The sequence below is a fragment of the Protobothrops mucrosquamatus genome, unplaced genomic scaffold (genome assembly GCF_001527695.2).
Source record: "Protobothrops mucrosquamatus isolate PMUCROS unplaced genomic scaffold, P.Mucros_1.0 scaffold42, whole genome shotgun sequence".
Taxonomy (NCBI): domain Eukaryota; kingdom Metazoa; phylum Chordata; class Lepidosauria; order Squamata; family Viperidae; genus Protobothrops; species Protobothrops mucrosquamatus.
Genome location: NW_015386424.1, coordinates 1233676 through 1258142, shown reverse-complemented (window position 1 = coordinate 1258142; position 24467 = coordinate 1233676). Strand labels below are relative to the sequence as shown.

The 24467-nt window shown below is 36.7% G+C and overlaps 1 protein-coding gene across 1 annotated transcript in view; it reads right to left on the bottom strand.

Moving 5' to 3' along the window:
* The window catches only part of WDR37 (WD repeat domain 37), a 36448-nt gene extending 25671 nt beyond the window's left edge, over nt 1-10777 (bottom strand). The window contains exons 1-6 of the mRNA XM_015811498.1: nt 10587-10777; nt 8705-8801; nt 6879-6974; nt 6667-6731; nt 428-563; nt 89-160 (exon numbers count right to left, since the gene is read on the bottom strand). Coding sequence (XP_015666984.1) covers nt 89-160; nt 428-563; nt 6667-6731; nt 6879-6974; nt 8705-8801; nt 10587-10724 — 604 coding nt within the window. The 5' untranslated portion in view covers nt 10725-10777. The remainder of the gene's footprint in view (nt 1-88; nt 161-427; nt 564-6666; nt 6732-6878; nt 6975-8704; nt 8802-10586) is intronic.
* Between the last annotated feature and the right edge of the window lie 13690 nt (nt 10778-24467).

Sequence of the window (24467 nt, the reverse complement as noted above, 5' to 3'; positions counted from 1 at the left end):
AGTCAACTTTTCTTACTCAATATATATGCCATTATAATAGAAAAGTTTCCCTCATGATTCTTATTCACCAATAGTTATTTATTCTTACCTGATCCAGCATGTCCAACATATTTGACAAGACACTTTCCTGTCTCTATGCTCCAGAGCAAAGCAGTATGATCTGTGAGAATTTTAAAAAAAAACAATTGAAGAATTAAAAGGATCGATGGATGGACGGACGGACGGATGGATGTGGGTAGATAGGTAGATAGACAAATGGTCAGAGAGAGAGAGAGAGAGAGAGAGAGAGAGAGAGAGAGAGAGATATGGACGGACGGACGGACGGACAGATAATATGGGAATGAAGCCTAGACTATAATCTGTTCTAACCTAATCATTAGAAATGCAAAATACAATCTGTGGCTGAAACAATAAATAAGATTATTACCAGCTGATGCTGTCCCCAGCACCACAGGTTGAGTTTTTGTGACACTGACATCCCAAATGCCATCTCGATGACCAATATACTCTTTCACTAGCTGACATATTGCTCTGGATGTTGTTGTTTTGAAACTGGAGACTATCTAAGGAGACAAAAGGCAGGTATCTGATAGGTAGAGAAATTACCCCAAACTCTTGCAAACACACAACATATGAACCATTGAAGCACTGCACTATAGCCAAATCAACGGATGCATAAGCTTTAGCATATTCTCTGGAACCAAATTTGTCCTGAATGAAGCTAGGATGCTGTTCTATGTAGGTACCAACAGACGAATTTGGCCAGATTGAATCTTTTTAGGATATCATAAAAGCATACAACTCTTCTGATATTTTTTCATATCTTGTGATAATATAGGTGGATATAATCTGCAGAGTACTTCTCTTTTTCTTCTATAATACGTTGTATGCACCATACAAGCTAACTTATTAAATAGAGCTAGCTCAAATGGGTTAGGAGGGAAGAATGGAAAAGTTGCGTAAAAATTCAAAGCTCAGAGCCATATGAAGTGGTATTCATATTAACTTGGAAGTCAGACCAATTCCTTTTGTATGACAATGGGATGTTCTTTTCAAAAACCAGTACAAAAATAATGTAATCAAAATTTTAAAATAATAAGAGAAACATGAAAGCAAGAATGACTTATTTTACTATCTTTAGATGAAGAAATGTATTGGGTGCATGGAAGAAAACACTCTCAAATCGGAACTGCTATATTTTTTTAAAAATCAGCATGGAAAAGCAAGCAGCAGTTCACACTCTTAAGTGACTCAGCCTGTGTGGAAGGATTAGTGATGCAGGACTATCAGTTTACTGGATTAGGTAAGTGCTGAGTCACTGGACTGGAAGAACTAAATCAGTAATATTTGCTGGCTGGAGCATACTAAGGTAATATGAGGTATACTAGTGTGGCCATTCAAAGTAATTTTTATGCAATAATTGGGTTGTCTTTAATGGGTAGAAAGGGCGATCCATGAGTGATGCAGCAGCATAATGAGCAGGAATGAAGAACTACCAGTCAGTAGGACCTCAAGCAAGGTCTCACCCTCAGGTTCCACCTGCTTAGTCCTACTAGGAGTAACTGCAAAAATGGTTTGAGGCTCAGAACACCCTACATCAGGTATGGTCACCACTGTAATCAATCCATCTGGAGGACGTGGGAGAATTTCCCATTTCAGCCACTCAACTTCCCTCATCAGAAAAAGGCACAAAGTGGTCAAAGTCTCATTCCATCCACGGCAGAGTGGAGAAAACTAGTTCTGTGCTTGGTCGTTCAATAACTGCCTTTGTCTTTGTAGGTTAACAAACAGCACCAGCGGCCTTATTCCATACAATTTTTTTTCTTCTTTTTGACCCTGATGTATAATATTCTTCAGTCCAGATAAATAGATTGGGAATAGAGCTAACTTTTATATCAGATATACACCTTCATCATTTAGTGTTTGGACAGAAATCATATAAGAACTTTGCTATATCATTTATATGATTTATGCTAAAATCTGTAGCATCTCAACCACATTCTTCAACACTAAATTGTCCTGCCTTCTCAAGGCCATTGTTAAACTTTCATACTAGCTTTATGCCATCTGAGCATGAAGCCCAAATCTATATTTTGAAATATAGGTAAAATTTCCTAAGGCTTTTTGCCAAGCATTGGGGTAAGGGAATAGTATAAAACCAATGGGTCATAATTCATTTCTGTTGTACTGGTTTTAATGGCACTATGTTAAGTATCACTAAGCTGGATCTAGCAGACTTCATGGTAAACTGAGGTACGTGGCTGTCTAATATGACAAAATATTCGTGTTATTGTGAAATATAGAATTCCAAGAGCATTTCAAAGCAGTGAAAGATTACAATTGGATACCTTTGCCACAGTAAATGACTAGGTATATATTGTAGGCAATTTTTATTTTAAAAAGATATAAAAATTCTAAAATCATCCTAAAAATGAGAATCAACTAGATAGTTGTTTTTTTTTTTTAAAAAAAGCCTAATTAAACTAAAATGAGATTAAATTAATAATTAAATTTTAAAAGGTATAATCTGGTCATCAAACATATCAAAACATCTATCAAATTTTGTTATTGAAAATATTCTTAGGACTGTTCAGTGATTTAAAAAATAAAATAAGACATATATGTTCAATTAAATTTTTAGGAGAAAAAAATGTAAGGACTAGAAAAAGCTGCAACAATATAGTTTTCAGCTTTTACCTCTTTACAGTAATGAAATGAGACCTACAGTAGATGGAACCATAATTTAGTTGTTAATGAGAAGAATTGTTTCCAAGCCAGTATAAGCAATAATTACTACAGATGCACTGCAAAAGGAACAGGTTAATTCTTGCAGAACTAGGAAGGGATTAGTATTTGAACCATAGTGTAGCATTAAGCATAAAACTGTCAAGGCAGTATTAAAATTCAATTGAAATTTAATACACATCTTCAAACAAAATGGAGTTATGTAAGAGTAGTGGAACAGTAGAATATATTATCACAACAGGTCTCACATACCTTATCAGTCTTAATTAGACATAGTGAGGAATAAAATGAATTACCAAACTGTTTTAGTTTCCTCAAAAAATCTTCTGTATCCCTGTAATTATCTGGTTTAATTTTCAGGGACTACAGCGTTTTCCCCTCTTCCCTTAAAATATCATCTTTAATGCCATTTCATATTTTGAGTTTCCTTTTACTTTTAAAACAATAATGGAAGTGTTCTTTCAAAGATCACAAACAGCAATAGGACAACATCAAAACTTTCTGCTCTATTTCAAAATATGAACAAAGGGGCCAGCCACTGTCTCAGTACAATGGTCACCAAGTTAGGCTCAGCAAACAGAGCCAGGAAATTATGCTAACATGCACATTAAACCACTACTATTAAAATTTCCATTTTAATTCTTAGCTTATGTTCATAAACAAGCATTTAGAAATTCCTCATTTTACACTACTACAAAATGAGTTTTTTTAAGTTTCTCCTTTGAAAAATGTGACTTAAATGTGAGGAACTCTAATCATGTGATAGTAAAGTCAAGGAGATGCTGTTCAACCAGTTGCACATTCTGTTGACTAACCTGAACCAAGTAAACAAATTTAAGAGCAGTACATATCCTACTGTGCACAGAAAACAAAACTAGACTGTTTCCTGGCTAGCAAATGAGACAGTTTCCCCTTCAAATCTCAAAGTTTTCAAATGCAAATTCACCGTACTTTCTTATAATAATCATCCTGCTCACAATTTCAGTCTGTCAAGTTAATGCAAGAAGAACTTGTACTGTAGATTACAATTACTCGGGCTTTCATTTAATGATTCATGTGTGTTTTCATCACAACCATATAAGGCATGGTGCTTAAAGGAAGACAAATTTACATTCACAAAATGTCAAAAATTTCATTCAAGGAACTTCCAAAAAGAAGAGCAGGCAACCTCTTGGTAACTGAAGGTTGGACTTTTTCATTATCATTATTTATTTTGAGACAGTGAAATCCCCATGAGCATAATCCAGCAAGGGTAAAGCCAATGTTCTCAGGTTTTCTTGTTAATTTTCAAACATATTTCTCATTTCATTTTTTAATTTAAAGAAAGATGCACATTTATAAGCCATTCACCTCTGAGATTCAGCAGCAAGATTTGGGGATCACAGAAAATAGTGAGTTCAGAAATTACACTTAACCAACCTTTACAGATGCCAAGCAGTTTTAAATATAGTTTGCCATGCTGTATTCCAGGGAAGGAATTACTGTTCCTGAAAACCTCACCAAGCACCTAAAATTAGTTATGCAATTCTTAGGTTCCCAGCCCACACATTTTGTTCTTTTATTTTGTGAAGTTGGTTAATGTAGATGGCTTTATTATTATTAATGTTGCAGCAATCAATAAATGCTACTATTACTACAAAGCATTATTTTAATCATCTTTACCATACTACAGCAAAAGATTGTTGAAATAGCCCTAGAAGCTAGTTCTCTTTTATGAACAGTTCAGACAATTTATAGATTTATAATATGACTTGTTAAAGAAATAGACCTAGAGAGGACCCGCAAAGTTCATAATGGAAACTCTTTGCCACCATCAAAGCTTGTAATATGGATCAGGCCATTGGGGGGCAAACAAATGTGAACATTTCTTCACCAAAGAACTGTGATATGTACAGGTATTGCATTATCTTTAAGAGCTACTTAAACACTCAGATAGCAAGATGCATAATGTATATATATTTAAAATAAATGTATTTATTTATTTATTGAGCTCCTTCCTGTTCAATTATAACATGTGCTGTGTCTTCCAAGATTTTGGCATCTGCTCAAGACATTCCTATTTACCTTAGCTGCTGGCTAAGTCATATTTTTGTGTTTTGATAGTACTGCTATTCTGCATGCATGCAGTTTTAGGAGAGGTTATAATTTTATTTATGTTTTTAGAAGTCAGACTAAATTGTTCACTGATATTCTTTTAAATCAAGTGTTTTCAACAAAGTACTTTTAAAATCAAAACTGAATTGAGATTATAGCAACAAAAAAGGCAGACATAGTGTGTCGACACTGTACCAAGGCAGAGATTATGCCTGCCATAATAAAAACTGTAACCTACCCAATCTCAGGGACTGATAACCATGAAAACAGGAAACAGGAAACATTGCTTCTGTTAACAATTGATATCTATACGCAATACTTAAACATGAGCAGTAAAAGGCCTGCAGGTAAGCACCAATTGATAAATATTATATCCATGAAGAAAAACTAGTTGAAATGAGATTCTGTATGTTCCACCACTCACTACTGTTTAGCTGGGCATGCAAATTGGCACACTGGGAAGCAAAGCAGTTACCCAGGAGTCGCCACCCCATATTTCCCAGCTTCCCACGTGGAATTTGCGAGGTCCACCTGATCTCCCTGGGAAAGAATTTGAGCGCTACATAGCAAGTAAGAAAAGATAAGCATTCAGCACTTGCTTTCAAAGAACAGCAAATTTACAATACACAATATACATACTTATATATGATCTAGAAACTGAAGACTCTACTTTTAATAGATTAAAGAAAACATTACTGGAATAGAGAAGAAAATGCATTTCCATCCCTTAAGAGCATAATGACAGTAATACTGCAGAAAGATGAAGGATACAGATGTTTTCTATTAAAAATAACCAATGTGTGTACAGCTGATTGTCAGATAGAAACAATTTCAATTTTTATAAAAAAAAATACTTGCAGGAAATGTGTGTTTAAACTTTTTATATTAGCCTTTATATGTTTTACTCTGTTTTTATATTGTAAAGCTGCCAGGAGTAATTTCTGCTGAATCTGGCAGCACAATAACAAAAAAAATTATAGCTACTTATTTGATCTAATGAAAACAGAATTTAATGATACTACAAATTCTGCACCAAGATTACCAGATTAAAAATTGACCAAAACACCCCAAACACATTCCCCTTACTATATTTTCCCAATATATTCTCCAGATGTATTTGGAAGCATGTCTTCAAATTCTTAGAAAATTCTGGGAATCTGAAAAACTGCTATCCTAACATACTTAGTGGATATCACTTTGGATTGGTTTATACAGTTTGGATAATTTCCAAGTATGAAAGAAAATATATAACCTTCTCTCCTGCATAAATGTAAACTACTTGCAGGTAATAAGTAATTTAGTAATCATTTTAGAGTTGATACATGCTTGATAATTGTAAGTTTCAATCAAATTAATCATAGTTACAATCAGAAGATGCTACCTAATTTTTGGAAAAGGACCAAAATAAAAATGACTATGAACTAATAAGCAAAATGGATTTAACAATTGAAGTGACCCCAGTTATAATTAACTGCTAAAGAATTTCTCATAATAAAAATAATAACTTCGTTGTCTTTGCATCTTACAAAAAAGCTTTTAACATTTTACTATAAATTCATTTGGTCACTCTATTTTTTATTTTATTTTCTTAATCATTTATTTACTGAATTATGACTAAAGGACAAGACCAAATGGCAACTCTTTGGTTAATCTTGATCACAGACTCCCACAGCCTCTCCCACCAATCTCTGCAATATGAGATGGGACTACATCGGGATGGCATCAACTTCAAAAGTTCAACTTCATAAAGACAGACAGTAATAAAAAGTAAGTAAAACTGAACTGGTAAGTATATTGTAATTCAATAAAAGGCTTGACATTTCATACCTTGCTAGTTGATGCCTTGTAAGTAGTCTTTAATTTCTGAGACAGCTGACTGGTACTATGGCTGGCTGTTGAAACAAATACATTTAAAGGAAATTTGTTTTGAAACACATTAGATTACCTTACTTCATTGTTAACATCCTTCTAACTGGTTGTCATCCTAAATTATGAAAAACCAACTAAGAGAGGAGTATTTTTCTCAACTCTCTTCTTACCTTTTGTTTTCAGCTGCCCCTTGCTCAATTCTGCTCCATCAATGGCTTGGCCTTCAGCTGCTAAGCGTTCATTAAGTGTATCAATCTCTCTGCGTACTATCAGTAGCACAAAAATTAATGTCAATGCAAAGAAAAATAATTAATCACAATTTTAAAATTACCACATAACCCTTATCTCAAAGGCCATTATGAGCAGGATCATAATTTCATAATCTTTTGTGTTTCTTTGTGTGCCACAATTATAAAAAAATACATAATATAGCAGTAGCACTTAGATTTATATACCACTTCATAGTGCTTCACAGCCCTCTCTAAGCAGTTTGCAAAATCAGCCTATTGCCCCCAACAATCTGAGTCCTCATTTTACCGACCTCGGAAGGATGGAAGGCTGAGTCAACCTTGAGCCAGTGAGACTCAAACTGCTAAAGTGCTGGCAGCCAGCAATCAGAAGTAGCTGCAGTACTGCATTCTAACCACTGCGCCACCACAGCTCTTGAAAGTAAATAACTCTCCAAATCTAGGATAAAACTTTGTCAAGGGATCTTAATTCTAAAATCACTGCTTCTAAGATATTCATGTTGATGCAAAACATCCATCAGTAAATTAAATGAAAATTCAGGAAGGAAAGGTTTGGTATCTCCCTTCCGGATTCAGGAAGCCATTGCTTGCCAAATAACTTGTTTCTGAATGTAATTCCGCTCCAAACTGGAAACAATAAACACAATATATCCAGCATCCAGTCTGGATATCTGCAAACAGAAAGTTACATTAATGAACACAAGTAATGAATAAGAGCCTCTGTAGCTCCTCAACTAGAGGATTTACAAATGTACCGGGATGTTTGTAGATATATTTTCAGTTCCTATTTACATAACACACACACACACAAACACAAATAGCATGATTCCCCCAGGCATTCTAAGACCAAGAGAAGGGGAATTAGGCTATACATGCTGTCCCGAAAGAGCCTTGGTCTCTGATCTTCACTCCCAAGCCAACAGAATACCTGAAGGGGGAAATCAATATCTGGATGAGTACTGACAGGGTCTTTCCCAAGGCTGGAAATCAAATCACACAGGGTTCCTGATTAAGTTAAAAAACTAATGGAAACAAACTTCCCCTCCAAAGTTTCTACCATTGGACAATAGTCTTAGGATGTAATTCATAAGATAATGGAGAGTAGAATGTTCCCTTTTTCATACAGTCCTGAAGGCAAAATGAAAATAACTTTCATAGATGACTTATTTGAGAAAGAAAATATTCTTCATCTCTTATTACCTTTTCTATGCTATCTCTTAATCATACTTGTTACAAAAGCAAAAAAATAGCTACTGTTTAAAGCAATGACTCATAACTATTGCTCACTGGAATCCAAAATTCAGTGTACAATTTATTTCTTTTTTTGCAAAAATGAATTAGCATTACAGTGCAAATATAAAAACTAACATATCTGAATGATTATCCCAGTAAGCTTTGAAGTAAGAATGATCAAATGTATGTGTAATTAAATTTTGGGTTACAGCCATCAGTTACAGCTAAAATGTTAAATGAACAGGATTATGGGAATTTTAGGTTAAATGAGTCAATGTGCACCAAACTATCTATCCTGGAATTAATCAGCATTAGTATTAGAGATCTCAAATAAGTACCGTATGTAGGCTTCTATTTTAGGTAACCTGAATATTTTAACTGTCCATTCAGAGTTCACATAGGATCGATAGTATAGGAACAGAGATCCAGAATTATAGTCTTGCATCTAGCATCTTTCATCAGCATCTTATTCCAAGTTAACATTTTCCCCCAAAATTGCACAAATATAAACTCACATTCAAGATTCTCAATGTAGAGATTCTCAAATTCTCTTTCTATTTGACCAAAAAGTTCCAGAAGTGTACTTCTAATGGATGAGGGTAGCTTTGAATCCTAGGGGAAACAAAAATACTACAGTGAAGGGAGAATTTTCCAGGAGTTTGTTGTTTTTGTGCAACTGGCCCTTTATGCAAAGCCTGCTATTTCCATTATTTCAAAGCGTAGATTGCAAACGGAAACCATCCTCCTATCCACTTTTTCTTAAACAGTACTTTTTCCACACAATGGACCTGTACAAAGTTTATGCTTGAAGAAAAGATAATTTTGTGAGTAACGGGTCTACCAACAAAACCTTATTAAGGAGACACACAAAAAAGATTTCAGTAAATCTACAAAGGAGCAGAAATAGATTTTATACCATCACGAAATATCTTCATTTCAGACAAAGGAGAACAATCCATATAATTCAAAAGTGGCAAATTTCTAATGTTTACAATAGTAGATTCTGCCTTTAATATTACATAATGGTAAGTTACTGTTGGTGAGCAACCGTCCCACTTGGGAGAAGGGCTCAAGTGAGAAATTAGTCTGGATAAACACAAGAGGGCAAGGTCTGATCTCCCCGCTTTGAATGTCTTTGAGCCTCATCTCAGGTGAAAGCTGCCGGTCTGGGGAAGATTCCTGTGAAATAGGCACAGAACAATAAAGTTGCTAGTTGAACTCTATATGTAAGGGTTTGATTGTTTACATCTGATAGTTACTTGTTTTAAAACTTTGAAATTTTAAATCAATAATAGTGCACAAAGGCAGTCTAACAATGATTTACCCTTGGCAGATCCTCAATGCTACTTCTCTTTTAGTTCAATAATCCATAACATACCAGATACAACAAGATGAGTAAAGCAGTATCCCTTACAAACAGTTCAATCCTACAGCAAAGACGAGATTTTACAAAGAGTTTGATTGCAGATTTTGTTACCAATTCAAAACTCTGAAAGATAATGACTTTATTTTCAAAATTATGTTTGAAATGTAAATGTTCAAATAAACTTTCCTAGAATAAGCTTGCAGGAAAATGCTATGAATGTTGAAACATCATATACACTGAAGGGCAAAAAATAAAAGACAGAGATAATAGAACTCAAGACATCTCCCAAAACAAAACAGCTCACATATACAGAACTGAACTGAATCAGATTTTCAGGATGTGTTATCTATTTGCTATAGATTAAATTCATACTACAGCCAGAAAATGAATTATAGGTAGTCCTCAACGTACAACAGTTCATTTAGTGATTGTTGGAAGTTACAATAGCACTGGAAAAAGATACTTGTGAGGTTTTTCACACTTACGACCTATGCAGCATCCCCATAGACACATGATCAAAATTTAAAAGCTTGGGAATTGACCCACATTTATGAACTTTGCAATGTCCCGGGGTCATGTGATTCCCTATTGTGACCTTCTGACAAGTAAAGTCAATGGTGAAGCCAGATTCACTTAACAACTGTGTGATTAATTTAACAACTGAAGTGATTTAACAACTGTGGGAAGAAAAGTTGTAAAATAGGGCAAAATTCACTTGACAAATGTCTCACTTAGCTACAAACATTTGGGGCTCAATTGTAGTCATAAGTTGAGGACTACCTGTACACTCAAAGACTCTTGGACATTGTCATGACAGTAAGTGAAGAAACCCAGAGATATATCCAAGTATCAAAAGTATTTTCCCTGCATTTGAATAGGAAATTTCAACCTTGCTTTGACATTTGGCTTTTAGGTTTGTTTTAGGACTTACGGAGAATACAAAACTGGGGGATTAAGGGATTCTATCAGAATATTAATCTATTTTGATCAGATAGCAGTGAAATCAAACTCCCTCTTTCCATCCAATTTACCTGGCCTTCCAGCATCTCCCTCTGCAATCCTGACCTCTCTTGTTCAGAACTGTTGGTTCTTCGTATAGAAAGACTGTGGGATTTTCGTTTCTGCTTGGCTTGGCGAGCAGGGGCACAGCTTCCACTTTCTGTGGGCATTACTTCAAAACAATCACTTTCCAATAACTGCAAAGATAAACTAAAGCCAAGTATTAAATATTGTAACTTAATCTAGGTAAGAAATTACTTTCTAAGTAGCAAATGTAAGGGAAACATTTAATCCTACTAAAGTGTATTGTTGCGGTAAGATATTAAGGTAATGAGCAATGAGACAGTGAAAAATCTTACCACATACCTTTTAATGTTATTTGCCAATTATTAAGCCATTGCATAAATATAAAAATCCCTTTGAATTATAACTATTTTCCAAATGCAATCCCTATGAAAAATCAGAAGTGCTTCTAAGAAACCCACATCTATAGTCACTTCCACAAAACAAATTCAAAGTCAGGAGCCTAAGAACATGATGCCTGAATGGCAATAACAAGCAAATTATTTAGATTCAAAAACTGCATCTATTCTAAATTACAAATTTCAAGATCATAAACTCTACTACTTCCCCAAAAGTTTTCAGCAACTAATCCTACTGGTACTATGAAATAGCTGTATTAATGCTGCAATACTTTCCTCTATTAAGTCACTGTTATGCATCTTAAAATTTAATTCCATACAACATGAATTTCGATTAAACTAAATTACCTGACAGAACCTCTTCAACCTCTCTCACTCATGCATGAGCAATTTGGCTCCCTTAAACCATCAAAGTGTGTGACATTTCTGCAGTGTCAAGAGAACTGCACCCTATTTGAATCCAACACAACATATGACCCTATTAAGCAAGGACCATTTTCTGTCTCTTTACCTATCTCAAATTCAATTAGTTTTGGCTGCAATAATTAACAGCTCTTTCTTAGAAACTAAAAAGTAACTACCATTTATGCAGCAACTTTCCTTGACAGCTAAATTAACTTTCTTACTGCATGAAATGGAGAAAAATGCACCTATGATGTGTAATTTTGATGGTTAGAAAAAATGAGTAGAAAAAAGTCAGGGTTTTTGTAATCACGATAAAAGATAATGTTGCAATACTTATTTTTGCTGCAGAAGAAATCAGAAGTTCCTCCTATTTATTTCTATTATTTCTCACTATAATTTTTTTATTCCTTTTATTTTTTATTAATTTGTGTCGGTTAGTTTGTGTCAGTTTTAACATTCTGTTTAAAACTTCAAATATTTTTTTTTTAAAAAGCAACAGTTTTTTTTTGTTTTTTACAAGTAGGCCTTGCTTAATTATATTAATTGGAACCGGAAGTTCCATCACTGAAGTGAAGTGGCCATTAGGGAAAACATCGAGTGACTGCATCACTTATGGACAGCAGTTCTAACAGTTATAGTTGTATCGTTAGACCAGGATAACACTGTTGTCGGGTGAGGAACTTACAGTTCTCTTGCCCTGCCCGCCTCTGCTTCTCCCCCACATGTCTGCCCTGCACTCTGCCATCACCTGCCCCTGCTGCCCTTCCCCAGCACCCTCAGCTGAGGTTCATCGTCTTCTTCCTCCCAATGCTGACATGCATGCACAGGCCCTTTGCAACGCCCTCATGCAGCCTTCCCTCACACACCTCATCAGCCGAGGAAGTACATGTCAGAGTTCACCTGGCGAGGGGGAAGCAAGGAGAGGTAAGGGTGGCATGCAGGGCATGCAATGAAAAAGGCAGAAGTGGGGAAGACTGGCGTATGGGGGAGCTGAAGCAACCACTACAGTCATAAATGCAGGCAGACTGCCAAGGACCTGAATTTGATCAGATGACTGTAGCAGCATTGAAAACAACTATAACTTCAAAGACCAGCTACAAGATAGTCCAACTTACAATAGTTCATTTAGTGAGCATTCAAAGTTACAAAAGTGACTTATAACCATTTTTCACACTTACGACCGTTGAAGTATCCCCATGGTCACCTGATCAAAATTCAGACACTTGGCAACAGGTTCATATTTATGACATTCAGTCTCCTGGGGTCATGTGATCACCTTTTGCAACCTTTCGATAAGCAAAGTTAGTGGGGAAGCCAGTTTCATTTAACAACCATTTTACTAACTTTGCAACAGAAATTTTGGGGTCATTAGTGGTTGTAAGTTGAGGACCACCTGTAACGACCATTCAATCAGCGCCATCATAAGTTCAAATGGCTGCTGAATGAATCATTAAATGAGGATTACTTGTAATACTTTTTTGCACAGGTACTAGCAACAGTGTTGGAGTGCAGTTTTCCCCTTAACAGATCTACCCCTCTCCTCCTTCATGGGAAAAGAGAGCTTCTTCTAAGAGGGAACCTGAAATATGCTTGGATCACATAAAAAAAAGCATATTCTGTTTGGAGTAGAAAGATTATTTTGTGTCTATTAAATTTTAATTATTTATAGCCATTACAGTTTGAAATTATGGGAGTTATAAATCAACATGTTTAGAGTTAATGTGATAGAAAACATTAAACACCCCCCTCCCCCCACTTTATCCAGTCTTGAAAATCCAAGATTATAAAAAGTATAGGCAAAAAATAGGTGTAAACTTTGTAAATTAATACAGTGAAAAGGAAGCTCTGGGAAATCAATTTAAAATGATTTCTTAGTTAATTCTGTTCAATCACAAGTACTGACAGCTCATTATTATTTTCAGATGAATTTTTATGTGAATAACAAGCAAAGCTTCAACTTAAGTAAAGCCAATTTATAAATGTTATGTATTTATTTATTAAACCAATTTATATAATTGGCCATCTCACAAACAAGTGACTCTGGGCGCCATACAACAGAGCTAAAGAGTACACCAAATTTACACCATAGATTATACAACAAAACCATCCACTACATATTATAAAATGTCTTCTCAGACTTTTTTTTTAAGTAGAGATTTGCATTTCCTTTTTTTTGTATTAACTCTGTACACACAAACCTCTAGCCTTGAGGTATGTAGTCATTCCTATCTTACAACATTAGAACAAGTTCCTGTTTTGTTATAGTACTTTTCAGTTCCACTTCAAATTGAAAGGAACATTAGAAATTACCAGTAATATAAAATAAACCTGGGAACTGTATTCAGTCATGTTGGCATCCATTATTTTATTACTTGTGTAATACTTAGATTGTTTGAGCTACTGTATATAGATGATCCTCAGTTTAGAATTGTGATTAAATTGTGAAATTATATTTGTAACTTGTGCCAGTTGTTCAGTGAGTCAAGATGGCCTGCAACCAATTTTACCTATTTTGCACTGGACGTTAAGCAAACATCATGATTACAAAGCAAATACTATGGTTGTTAAGAGAATCCATTACGCGAAAAGAAGGTATTTTTCTGGAAACCAGACGTAAACAGCAGTTTCTGACAAGAAAGTCTTAAATTGTGGTCAGGTGACTATGGGATACTACAAACCGCCATAAATGAGAGCCACTTGCCAAGAGCCATAATGTGATCAAGTAACTAAGGAGGGGAGCAGGTTGCAGCTGTGGGAACTTTGAATTCAGCTCCTAAGTTTTGTCTCTGAACTAAGCAATTATTTATAAGTTGAGGACTACCCGTGTACATGCCTGACCAATAAGTCAGATTTAGACAGACACTGTAAAGCTTAAACATTAAAAAAAAAAAAGCAGACAGGCATAACCCACCCCACCCAAAAAACCATCCATTTTGAGAATTAGATAAAAATTCTTTACAAAATGCTAACAGCTTAGACCACGGGTGTCAAACTCGCGATGTCACGTGATGTGTCACGACATATCGTGACTTTTTTCCCATTGCCGGCAATGGGGCGGGTGCAGTTTTGGAGTGACACATCAGGCGTGGGCCAGCAATTTGACACCCCTGGCTTAGACAGCTAAAATTATCACTGTGTTTCACAATACTAACATCCTATCACCCATGTTCATCCATCAGATGCATAAATAATATGTACAAAAATCAAGAAATTTAGTGGATGCAACAGCACAGTCAATGTAGATTAGGCATGTCAAATTGCCGGCCCACAGGCCAGATGCATCACACCAAAACTGCACCCACCCCATTGCCAGTAATGGAGAAAAAGTCCCGATGCGTCGCGCAACATCACATGTCACGAGTTTGACATGCCTGATGTAGATTATCTCACAAATTAACACATCACGAAAACAATGCAGAAAAAGCTTCGTGTATAAATAGCTCTAGATATAGTTTATACTCTTTTTCAGGCTGCCCTCCTATATTCACTTATATTAATATCAATGGAATTACTTTTTATTAGACAGCGATGGTTAAAAGTTTGTGAATCCTTTTGAATTTTCAGTATTTCTGCATAAATACAGGTAGTCCTCGACTTATAACAGTTCATTTAGTGACTCTTTAAAGTACTGAAAAAAGTGACTTATGACGCCTTTTCAAGCTGTTCAACTGTTGTGGCAACCCTATAATCACATGATCAAAATTCAACTGGCAACTGACTCATATTTATGACAGTTGCAGTGTCCCAGGGTCACATGATCAACTTTTGCAACCTTCTGACAAGCAAAGTCAATGAGGAAGACTGATTCACTTAACAAGTGTGTTACTAACATAACAACTGCAATAATTCACTTAACAACTGTGGCAAGAAAGGTCATAAAATGGGACAAAATTCACTTAACAATTGTCTCACTTAGCAACAGAAATTTTGGCCTCAACTGTGATCATCAGTTGAGGACTACCTGTTTAAGGTATATTTATCTCTTGGTGGATGAAAGCTTGCAACAAATCAGTTTGCAAGTCTCCAAGTTAAGCCTCTCTCATAGGGAACTATGGCCCACTTTACTAGAATCCCAGCTTGCTCAGGCCACCTCAACATTGATGCCTGCCAAAAGACATCTGTAAGGCTATAGAACTCTATACAATCGTAACAAAACATGATTAATCAAAGTGTCATGTGAAATCATTACATATATAAGATCTAAACTTACATATTGTGACATGAATTTAGGATAGGAAATTCTAGTAGGCAGAGAAGACATGCTTAGCCATAGCCTGCCCAAGTGACACAACCAGTTCATAATGCATAGGAGACATTACTGCAACCTTACTGTAATAGCATTTTTGTGGCACCGCTACAGGCAAAGCATGCTAAAATGGCTTTTGACAGAATTTCCCAAAGGCATATTTTGGTTTTTATGATTATTGTGCAAAAGGAAGCAGGAAGGGAAAGATGGCAAGACTATTCCTGCTTAACAAGGTTTCTCTGTTTCGGCAACCTTCCCAGTATATTGTTTTCTTTAAAAAAAATCTCTCTCGTCTTTTCCTCAAGGGAAACACACTCTCCACTCTTTCCTCCTATTTTTCCCACACAAAAACTATCCTATGAGGTAAATTGAGTTGAGGTAGTACCTATTCCAAAGGGAATTTCTATGGCTGAAGACGAAGTAAAACCTTAATTTCTCAAAAAAATTTACTGTTCTAACCCACTGGGTCTACTAGATGCAGTAATATAAAACACTTTACTGTGAAGCTTTAAGCAGATTTGTATCTTCATTCCACTCCAAAATATACACAATGTCTGATATGGCAAGAGAGATTTAAATGTTTATGTTCATTTGAATGATATTGACTCACACAAACAAGGATTTTTTTAAAAATTACCCAATAGCAAAATGGAGCTACAATTCTTCTTTCAAGAAGCCAAATTATATTTCCTTTTGACACTGAAATTATTTTCCCAAAATATTATCATGGAGTAGGAACAACTATAGAGGCAACCTTTGGATGTATGTGAACCACATCTAGAGACCTGCTCCACCAATAACCACATTATGTGGAGAAATGTCTCTAGATGCCCACAGAGTCTTCATAGATGACACCTTACTCTCTCCTGGAACCATAGCTAGTGCCAGTTCTGGTCCAAATAGGTGACATGCTAACCCAGTACCTAGAGGCTGCCAGCTCTGGATAGGAAGAAAACAATGGCTTTGAGTTTATAAGCGAAATAAGTCCAAGGCAATATCATCTTTGACTCTGAATATAGTTGTACTCACGTGCTCAGAGGTAATTTACAAATATGGGAGTGTGCAGTTCCAGTTTAAAGACTAGATGGCAACTGTAGCCAGGAGACCTTTTCCACAGCTACCCTTGGAAACCCTTTTCAGTGTAATTAATGTTCTAGGAATCTCTCCTTTGAATTGCAGAAATGCATTCTACAGAGGGCTATTCTTAACTGTAGCATTCAGGATGACAATGGCTGTTTTCCATTATATTCAGATGACACACATACAATCCCATTGTTTTGGAAGCTGCATTAGTTGCCAATTGGGTTTCAGGTACAATTCAATATGCTGTTGTCACTTTTAAGACACTCTATGCCATGGACCTGGTTATATACAGACATTTTTCCCTTGTTCATCTGGCCATCCAATCAAGATTAAATAGACTCAATTCCCTCCAGGTCTAGTCTTTTCAAAAATGTCATCTTATAGGACTTAGGACAGTGATGGCGAACCTTTTAAAGACCAAGTGCCCCAAAACTGGCCCTGCACCCACTCCACCCCCTGCCCCGCACACGCTCTGCCCCACCCTGCCTGCCCGCAGGACCATTCACCACCTCCAGGGCCCGCCAATCGCCATGGCATCCCAGCAGCACCATGGCAGTCACGCCGTCTGCCTGCACCCCGCAGCATCAACTGTGTATGATGGGGTGTGAGGGCAGAGTCTTGTCCATGCTGCCTGGCTGCCATGTCCTTGGCTGCGCTGCTCCACGTGGGCCACGCTCGGGTGCGATTCTCCTCCAGGGGAACTGCTGGTGAGGAAGTCGAGGGGGAGGCAAGGCTGGGGCAATGGCACGTGTGCCCACAGAGAGGGCTCCGAATGTCGCCTCTGGCACCCGTGCCATAGGTTCGCCACCACAGACTTAGGAAATGGGCCTTTTTTTAACACTGCTCTATGTTTTGGAACTCCCTCTCTATGGAGATCTGATTGCCAGCTGGGCTTCAGAAGAGCCATTAGGAGCTGTATCTATTACACAAGGAAATTATGGATATTGACCTTTATTAGCAGATACCTGACTTAGATTTATTTTTGTATTGGATGGGATTTTTTTTCATTCTTCCTCTTGGGTGCCTTTATTCTTTTTTTTTGTTGGGAGATTCTTCTTTACATGTTTTGTGAGCTGCTCAGAGCCTTTAAGAATGGCAGAATACAAATAAAGTAAAATAATTTTCCAGCATTATCAGATGAGACTCCAGTCCCCTCTCCCAATGACATGGACACTCTGATTTACCATTATATTTCATTGGATAGTATGTCAGCATGTGATTGCTTAAATACTGTTGTTAAGGTAGGCCAGGTCAGGAAATAGACATGATAGGATTCTAGGAATATTTTTTTATTGTACTAAAGTAGAATAACTTAATCTTGAAGTTTCTTTGTCCCATCTTATAAAAGTGAAATCAAGGCAGAGTTCTCTTGGCACTGGTGTAAGAATGTATAACTTTTCTCTGCAAGTCACTTTTAATGGCTTGTTCATCTCTTCCCTATCCCCATGGTCAGCTCTAAATTCCTTTACAAATACTCACAATTGCAATTCATTTATACAAGGATAGATCAAATGGGTGGTAGAAAATCACCTACTTTAAATAATTCGTATATTGATAAAATTTTACACATAAGCTAAAAAAGTATTCTATATAATAACAAAATAAACAATTGATAATTATACCTCATTTCTTGATGAATGCTTTTTACATTCAGATCAAGTATAATTAATTGGCTTTAAATGTTCTAGGAGAAAACAAGAAAGGTCAAGCTTAAAACTCTAGCAATGGTACTCTAAGGTTCTCTTCTTAAATTACCTAACACAGAAATAGCTGGTATTCTCATAATCTTGCTTATCAGAGGTTTAATAGTGAGAATGTGTTATGTAATGAAAAGGGGGAGGGGGAATTCCACTGGCATATCTGATCTGAAAGCTAACAGGCTATCTTTGGTTACCAGAAGTATCCAAACATGGAAAGGATGACTAAAGCAGACAGCTTCCTTTCTTGTTCCATGAAAAAATGCATAAAAATAGGAAAAGTAGTAGAATGAATATGCAAACTGAGACAAGATTTCTATTTCTTTTTGTTTCAAACTGTGATTTTGGACCTAAATTTCAAATAAAATTGTTATAAAATTACACTTTCAAAAGACATGCTGGAATAAATGGAAGCAATTTGCTTTTTAAAATGTTGCATCCTTAATATTTTCACAATATGAAAGATGACAAGATTTTCAGAGAGGAGCTGAGCTACTCTCTGCAGCAAAAACAGAAGACTTGTGGAAAGTCTTCTGGACCTTAAAAAATCGAGCCTTTTATGGTCTACTCTAAGCCATCGTTTCTCAACCTCAGAAACGTTAAGATATGTGGACTTCAACTGTCAGAATTCCTCAGCCGGCTAGTCTAAACAGTGAAGAATGTAGAATATAATTACATACTCTGAAAAAGAATGAGGCTTTGCAAATTGACCTAGATAAACTAGTTCTTCAACAATTTGCCAAAAATTCTACAATAAAATTGATTTTGGTAATCAAAAAAATCAGTTGTTCAACAATATTTTTCTCTTGCCTGAATGCATTGAAAGTTATAGAGCAGTGGTGGCGAACCTATGGCACGGGTGTCAGAGGCGGCACTCGGAGCCCTCTTTCTGGGCACACGTGCCGTTGCCCCAGCCTTGCCTTCCCCCATGACCCCCTCCTCTCCAGCAGCTCCCCTGAAGGAGAGTCGCCCTCAAGCGTGGCCCACACGGAGCAGCACAGCCAAGGACATGGCAGCCAGGCAACGTAGACAAGACTCTGCCCTCATGCCCCATCATGCAGTTGATGCTGCAGGGCGCGGGCAGAGGGTGTGGCCGCCATAGTGCTGCTGGGCTGCCTGGGCGATCTGCGACGGGCCCTGGAGGCGGTGAATGGTCCTGTGGGCAGGCGGGGCAGGGGATGGGGGTGGAGCGGGGGCAGGGCCAGTTTTTGGGCAATCAGTCTCTAAAAGGTTCGCCATCACTGTTATAGAGCTTTCTTTTCCAGTATGGTCTCTGAATTCCTAGCTAATATCCCATTCTGATTGGCATTTTGAGAAGTGAAGATCTTTATGGGAGCCTTAGTGGGAAAAGGTCACTTTAGAAAGGGTGAGCACAGTCTTTCTCAACAAAAGAAAAAGACAACAGAAAATCATTTTCTAAACTATTTCTCAAGAAAACTGTGTGGACGTGTCCATATAGTGATTAAAAGTCAAACTTGACTCAAAGGTACTATGAAAGGGTATGAGATCAAGATATACTAATAGAACTCAAAATGATTTTGCATGAAACATGAAGATATGGATAGTAGCTTTTTTCTATCTAGCAGTAGTCAGCAATAGGAAACCCCTCCTGGTATCTGAAAGACTACAGTCCAGATACAGTTCTACCATTTCATAAAAATTTGGGCCTAATTTTCACTTGTTCGTAAATTACTTCCAAGTAGGGTATTTCAAGGCTACTGCAACTTTACACAAAACAAATATAGCACACTGTAGTCTGTGACACAACACTAGTTCAGTTACAACCATATGACTTGACAGCAGTTGCAAAATGCCAATCAGCACATTGAAGTGTGGCAACAGTTTACTAAACATTTCAGATTACTTAAGCAATGGGCTTTTGTTTGTAGAAAATAAATTCTACTTGCTGTCTAATAAATTGACCATGACAATAATTGACATTAAGTTAAATGCTCAAGGATTTTTTTAATAATTTAAATAAACGATCACTAAGAAATTAGATCCTCCACATAGATAACATTTCTGTAACAAATGAGCCACCAATTTTTACAGTAATCACAAAATGTGGGTACAATTACAAACTGGACTGCCAGGTGCAAAGATCCAACTTAATTCCTCTCTTCTAGAAATCCACATTCCTCTCTTTCTAGGCAGAAAAAAAGCAATGAATTACAACTTTTTTTACAATGCTTTTTAAAACTGACTCTATTGCCAATTTAATAATATTGGTTTAGCAGCTTTATCTCATGGAAAGGCAATTCAAGCACATCTAAAGAACATTAATGTTTATTTTACAAATGTTTATATGACATTTTATCTATGTGTAGTTAGCAAAGCCCTGGTATATTTAAATAGGTTTGTCATAATACAGATAAAAGATAACATTTCAAAACACTGTGCCAACAGTGATCTCGCAAATGAGCTGGCGCTGTACTTAATTTACTGACAGATAAGATCCACGTGTTTATATTAAGCAAAGAAAAATACTGGAAATAGCACTGAACATATGTTATCCAGGGTGCCTACTCAAGTTAGTTCTCTCTCTTCTACTTCACTCAGCTAAAAGACAGATTGAGCCCAGATACACTTGAGTTTTATTAATTGAAGAGAGTGACAACCAATGTAAAAGTAAAAAAGCAAGATATCTTTTAAAATGTGTTTAATGGCAAAATATTATTTGCAATAGGGACAGCAATTGACCATCAGTCTAATTTCTTTTCTCCTTTGCTACTGTTAATGGTGGCCATGGTTTCTGAGCCATCATTAAAATCTGACAAAATAGAACGCTTTACAGGAGTGAAATGTCAGCACCAAAATAACAGCACAACAACAAAAGGATGAAATAGCTTCACAATAAAGAACTTTAATCCCGAATAAGATCCAGTTGGCAAAGTCAAAGAAGTAATTGTTGCAGGAAACCCAGATCATACACTCTGAAATATTAGTTCTCTTTACAAGAGTTAAATATGAAGCATTGAAAGTAAGCACTGTACATATTACAGGACCTCTGTCTTCCATAGAAGCTAATATCAGCTTTTGAGCAGCACTATAAACAAAACACCACTAGAACCATATGAACACAAGTTACACAAAATAAGGCTATACAGTATAACATAAATAACAAGTACTTTGCAATGGATCTCAGCACCAAATATCTTCCTAGGACACCATAAAGTAGCCACATCTTTTACAAGGCTCATACAGTTACTTGGAAGCTTTCCTCAGCTGTCTGTGCCTCCATGTCCTTGCAAACTGTGGTTCTGCTAGGACTTGAAGGGCTTTAGACAGCCTTAATGAAGAGTATTTACATGTGGAGCATTAGATGTTTGCTATCTATGAAATCCAAAAAGAAGCATACTGAAATATTTATTTTATGTATTTAATTTTTATGCCACTCATCTCACTAATCAAAATATAATAAATATAACATAGTGAGGAAAACAATTAGACCAGTCTTACTTCAAGATGAAAGACCACAAGCCTGAGCAATCAGTACAGATATGGTCCTCAACTTACAATCACAATTGAGCCCAACATTTCTGTTGCTAAGTTGTTAAGTGAGTTTTGTTCCATTTTATGACCTTTCTTGCCAGCATTGTTAAATTAGTAACATAGTTGTTATAAGTGAATCTGGCTTCCCCATTTATGTTACTTGTCAGAAGGTCACAAAAGGTGATTACATGACCCCAGGACACTCTGATCACTTTTTGCAACCTTCTGATAAGCAAAGTCAATGTGGAAGCCAGATTCATTTAACAACTGTGTTACTAATTTAGCAACTGCAGTGATTCACTTAACAACTATGGCAAGAAAGGTCATAAAATGGGGAAAATAATTTAATGACTATCTGGCTTAGCAACAAAAATTTGGGGCTCAATTGTGGTCGTAAGTCAAAGACTACCTGTACTGTAAATTCTATATCAACCACTGAGTCATTTACTGAAGTTCATACAAATGCATTTAATAAATAAATAGTACTTCAAATTTATTATAATTACAGTTATTTATCTGGATACTGACTTTACTATTACATTTATTAGTCCACAAGGAGGTTCTTTATTAATTTTCATGTTTTCAATATTCTGACCATCATTGGAGTTCAAAATAAAATTCTATCTGGCCAAGTAAACATAATAAGAACAGCAGGTAGATAAATGTTAACTTGTACTTACTTAGCAATTATTATGCTAAATATTATTATGAAGTAATTATTTTTATATGAAAGACAAGAAAATTTTCATTATTTCTCATGATCCCTTATTAAGTTTCACGTTATGATGCCATACACATTTAAAGTAAATATCACAATCAAATAATAAACCACTGAGCTTCCTCACAGCATCTCTAATTCAGAAAAAAGTCCAAAAATCTGAACCAAACATTTCATCAAGCAATCATAATACATTATTTTTTAACTTAAATGTGTACCATAACTTGGCATTTTAACAACATTCGTAAATCTTACCAGGAAAGCCAGTAACAAAATCTGAGGCATCTGCATACAGAGACCATAAGTTCTATCACTGACCAAAAATTTAAATTACTATAACGTTTTTTAAAGCATTGTTTAAGCTGTATTTTTTTAAAAGCTGGGTTTAGTTAAAATTTAGACTTCAGTTACCTAATGAATCCTCAAATTATGAGAAGATGTCATTTTATTACAGAGATTATATATTTGGTAATTTTTTCAGCTCATTAAAATACCACAGGCCAGCTACAAAAATTGGCAGTGTGCCCAATACTAATTTCCTAACTTACCTCAAATGTTTATAAAGTACATGTCTTGGAGCAAGTATTATAAGAAGAGTTAACACCCTTCTTCAAATAACAGCGTGTACTTTTAATATATATTTTAAGAAGAATGGAAGGAAGGAGACTTTCATTTAACTTTGAACAGCTAATCTGACTACATATATATCTATACACACAGAGAGAGAGAAACATATATCAGGTCGGTCATGTTTTCCTTTTTCCTTCCCTCAAACGTTACAGCTCTATTACATTCATATAAGGCAAGTATCCCTAAGTACGTCTTTATAAAACTGATCTTCTCTCACAGGCATGGAAAGGATGGAAACATGAATGGTTAAGAGAGAAAGAAAATTTCAAAAGAACAATCGCCGTTGCATTCGTACCAAATCATCAAAGCAAATATTTGTTCCTCAGAACCACAATTGTTTGTTCTCCCAATCTCCCCTCACACAGCTAAGGACATATGGCGAAGGCTACAGGTCCAATCATCCCCAGCTTAAGAGATATAAACTCCATCATCTTTAGCCAAATCAGCCGGAGAGAGGGGGCGCTGACTGGCTGACTGGGAGCGATGGAGGGCTATAATCCAATGCCCTTACAAAGGCATGAGAGTAAAGAAGCTGAGACCCATGGGAGTTGTAGTCCAACGGCTCTCCAAGGCACAGGGCACGGGAGAGCACCGTCCCTGCCCCCTCCCCATCCCAAAAATAGACCCAGCAGCCTCGCCTGTCAGTCTTCTCCATGCCGCGCAAAGGGGAGGGGAAGGCTCACCTGAAGTCCAGCTGAGAAACGGAGGGGGTGGCTCCCAAACCCGGACCGGGGAGAGGTTACCAAAAGACGTAGGCAGGAATACGGCACGGAAGTGAAAGGAGAAAAGACGTCCGGGAGAAGATCGGTAAGGAGGGAAATTACAAGGGAGCCGCCGGCGGGCGAGCTGCAGATCTGGAGCTTTTTTTTTTTTTCCTCCCCCTGAGGCGAGCTGCATCAAAACCGCTTGCTCCAGAACTCCCCTGATCTCACTTCCTGTTTCTCCGGAAGAGCCCTCCAGCCCTCCAGCCACCATAGAGATTGACACCGTAGAGAACGGAACCATGAGTTTGTAGCGGTGAGGGCCTAGACACGGCATGGAAGTTCCTGGAATTCTGGGACGGATCCGCATGTATAGCGGAAAAGCTCGCGAGGTTAATGGTCCTCCAGCCTCACGGCTTGAGCACATCCTGGGCAGTTTTGCTAGAAAAGGACCACCAAGCCTCACTGAGTTCGGGTACGCAAAGCAGGCTTCATCTGTTTCATAGCTTGTTGGTTTCC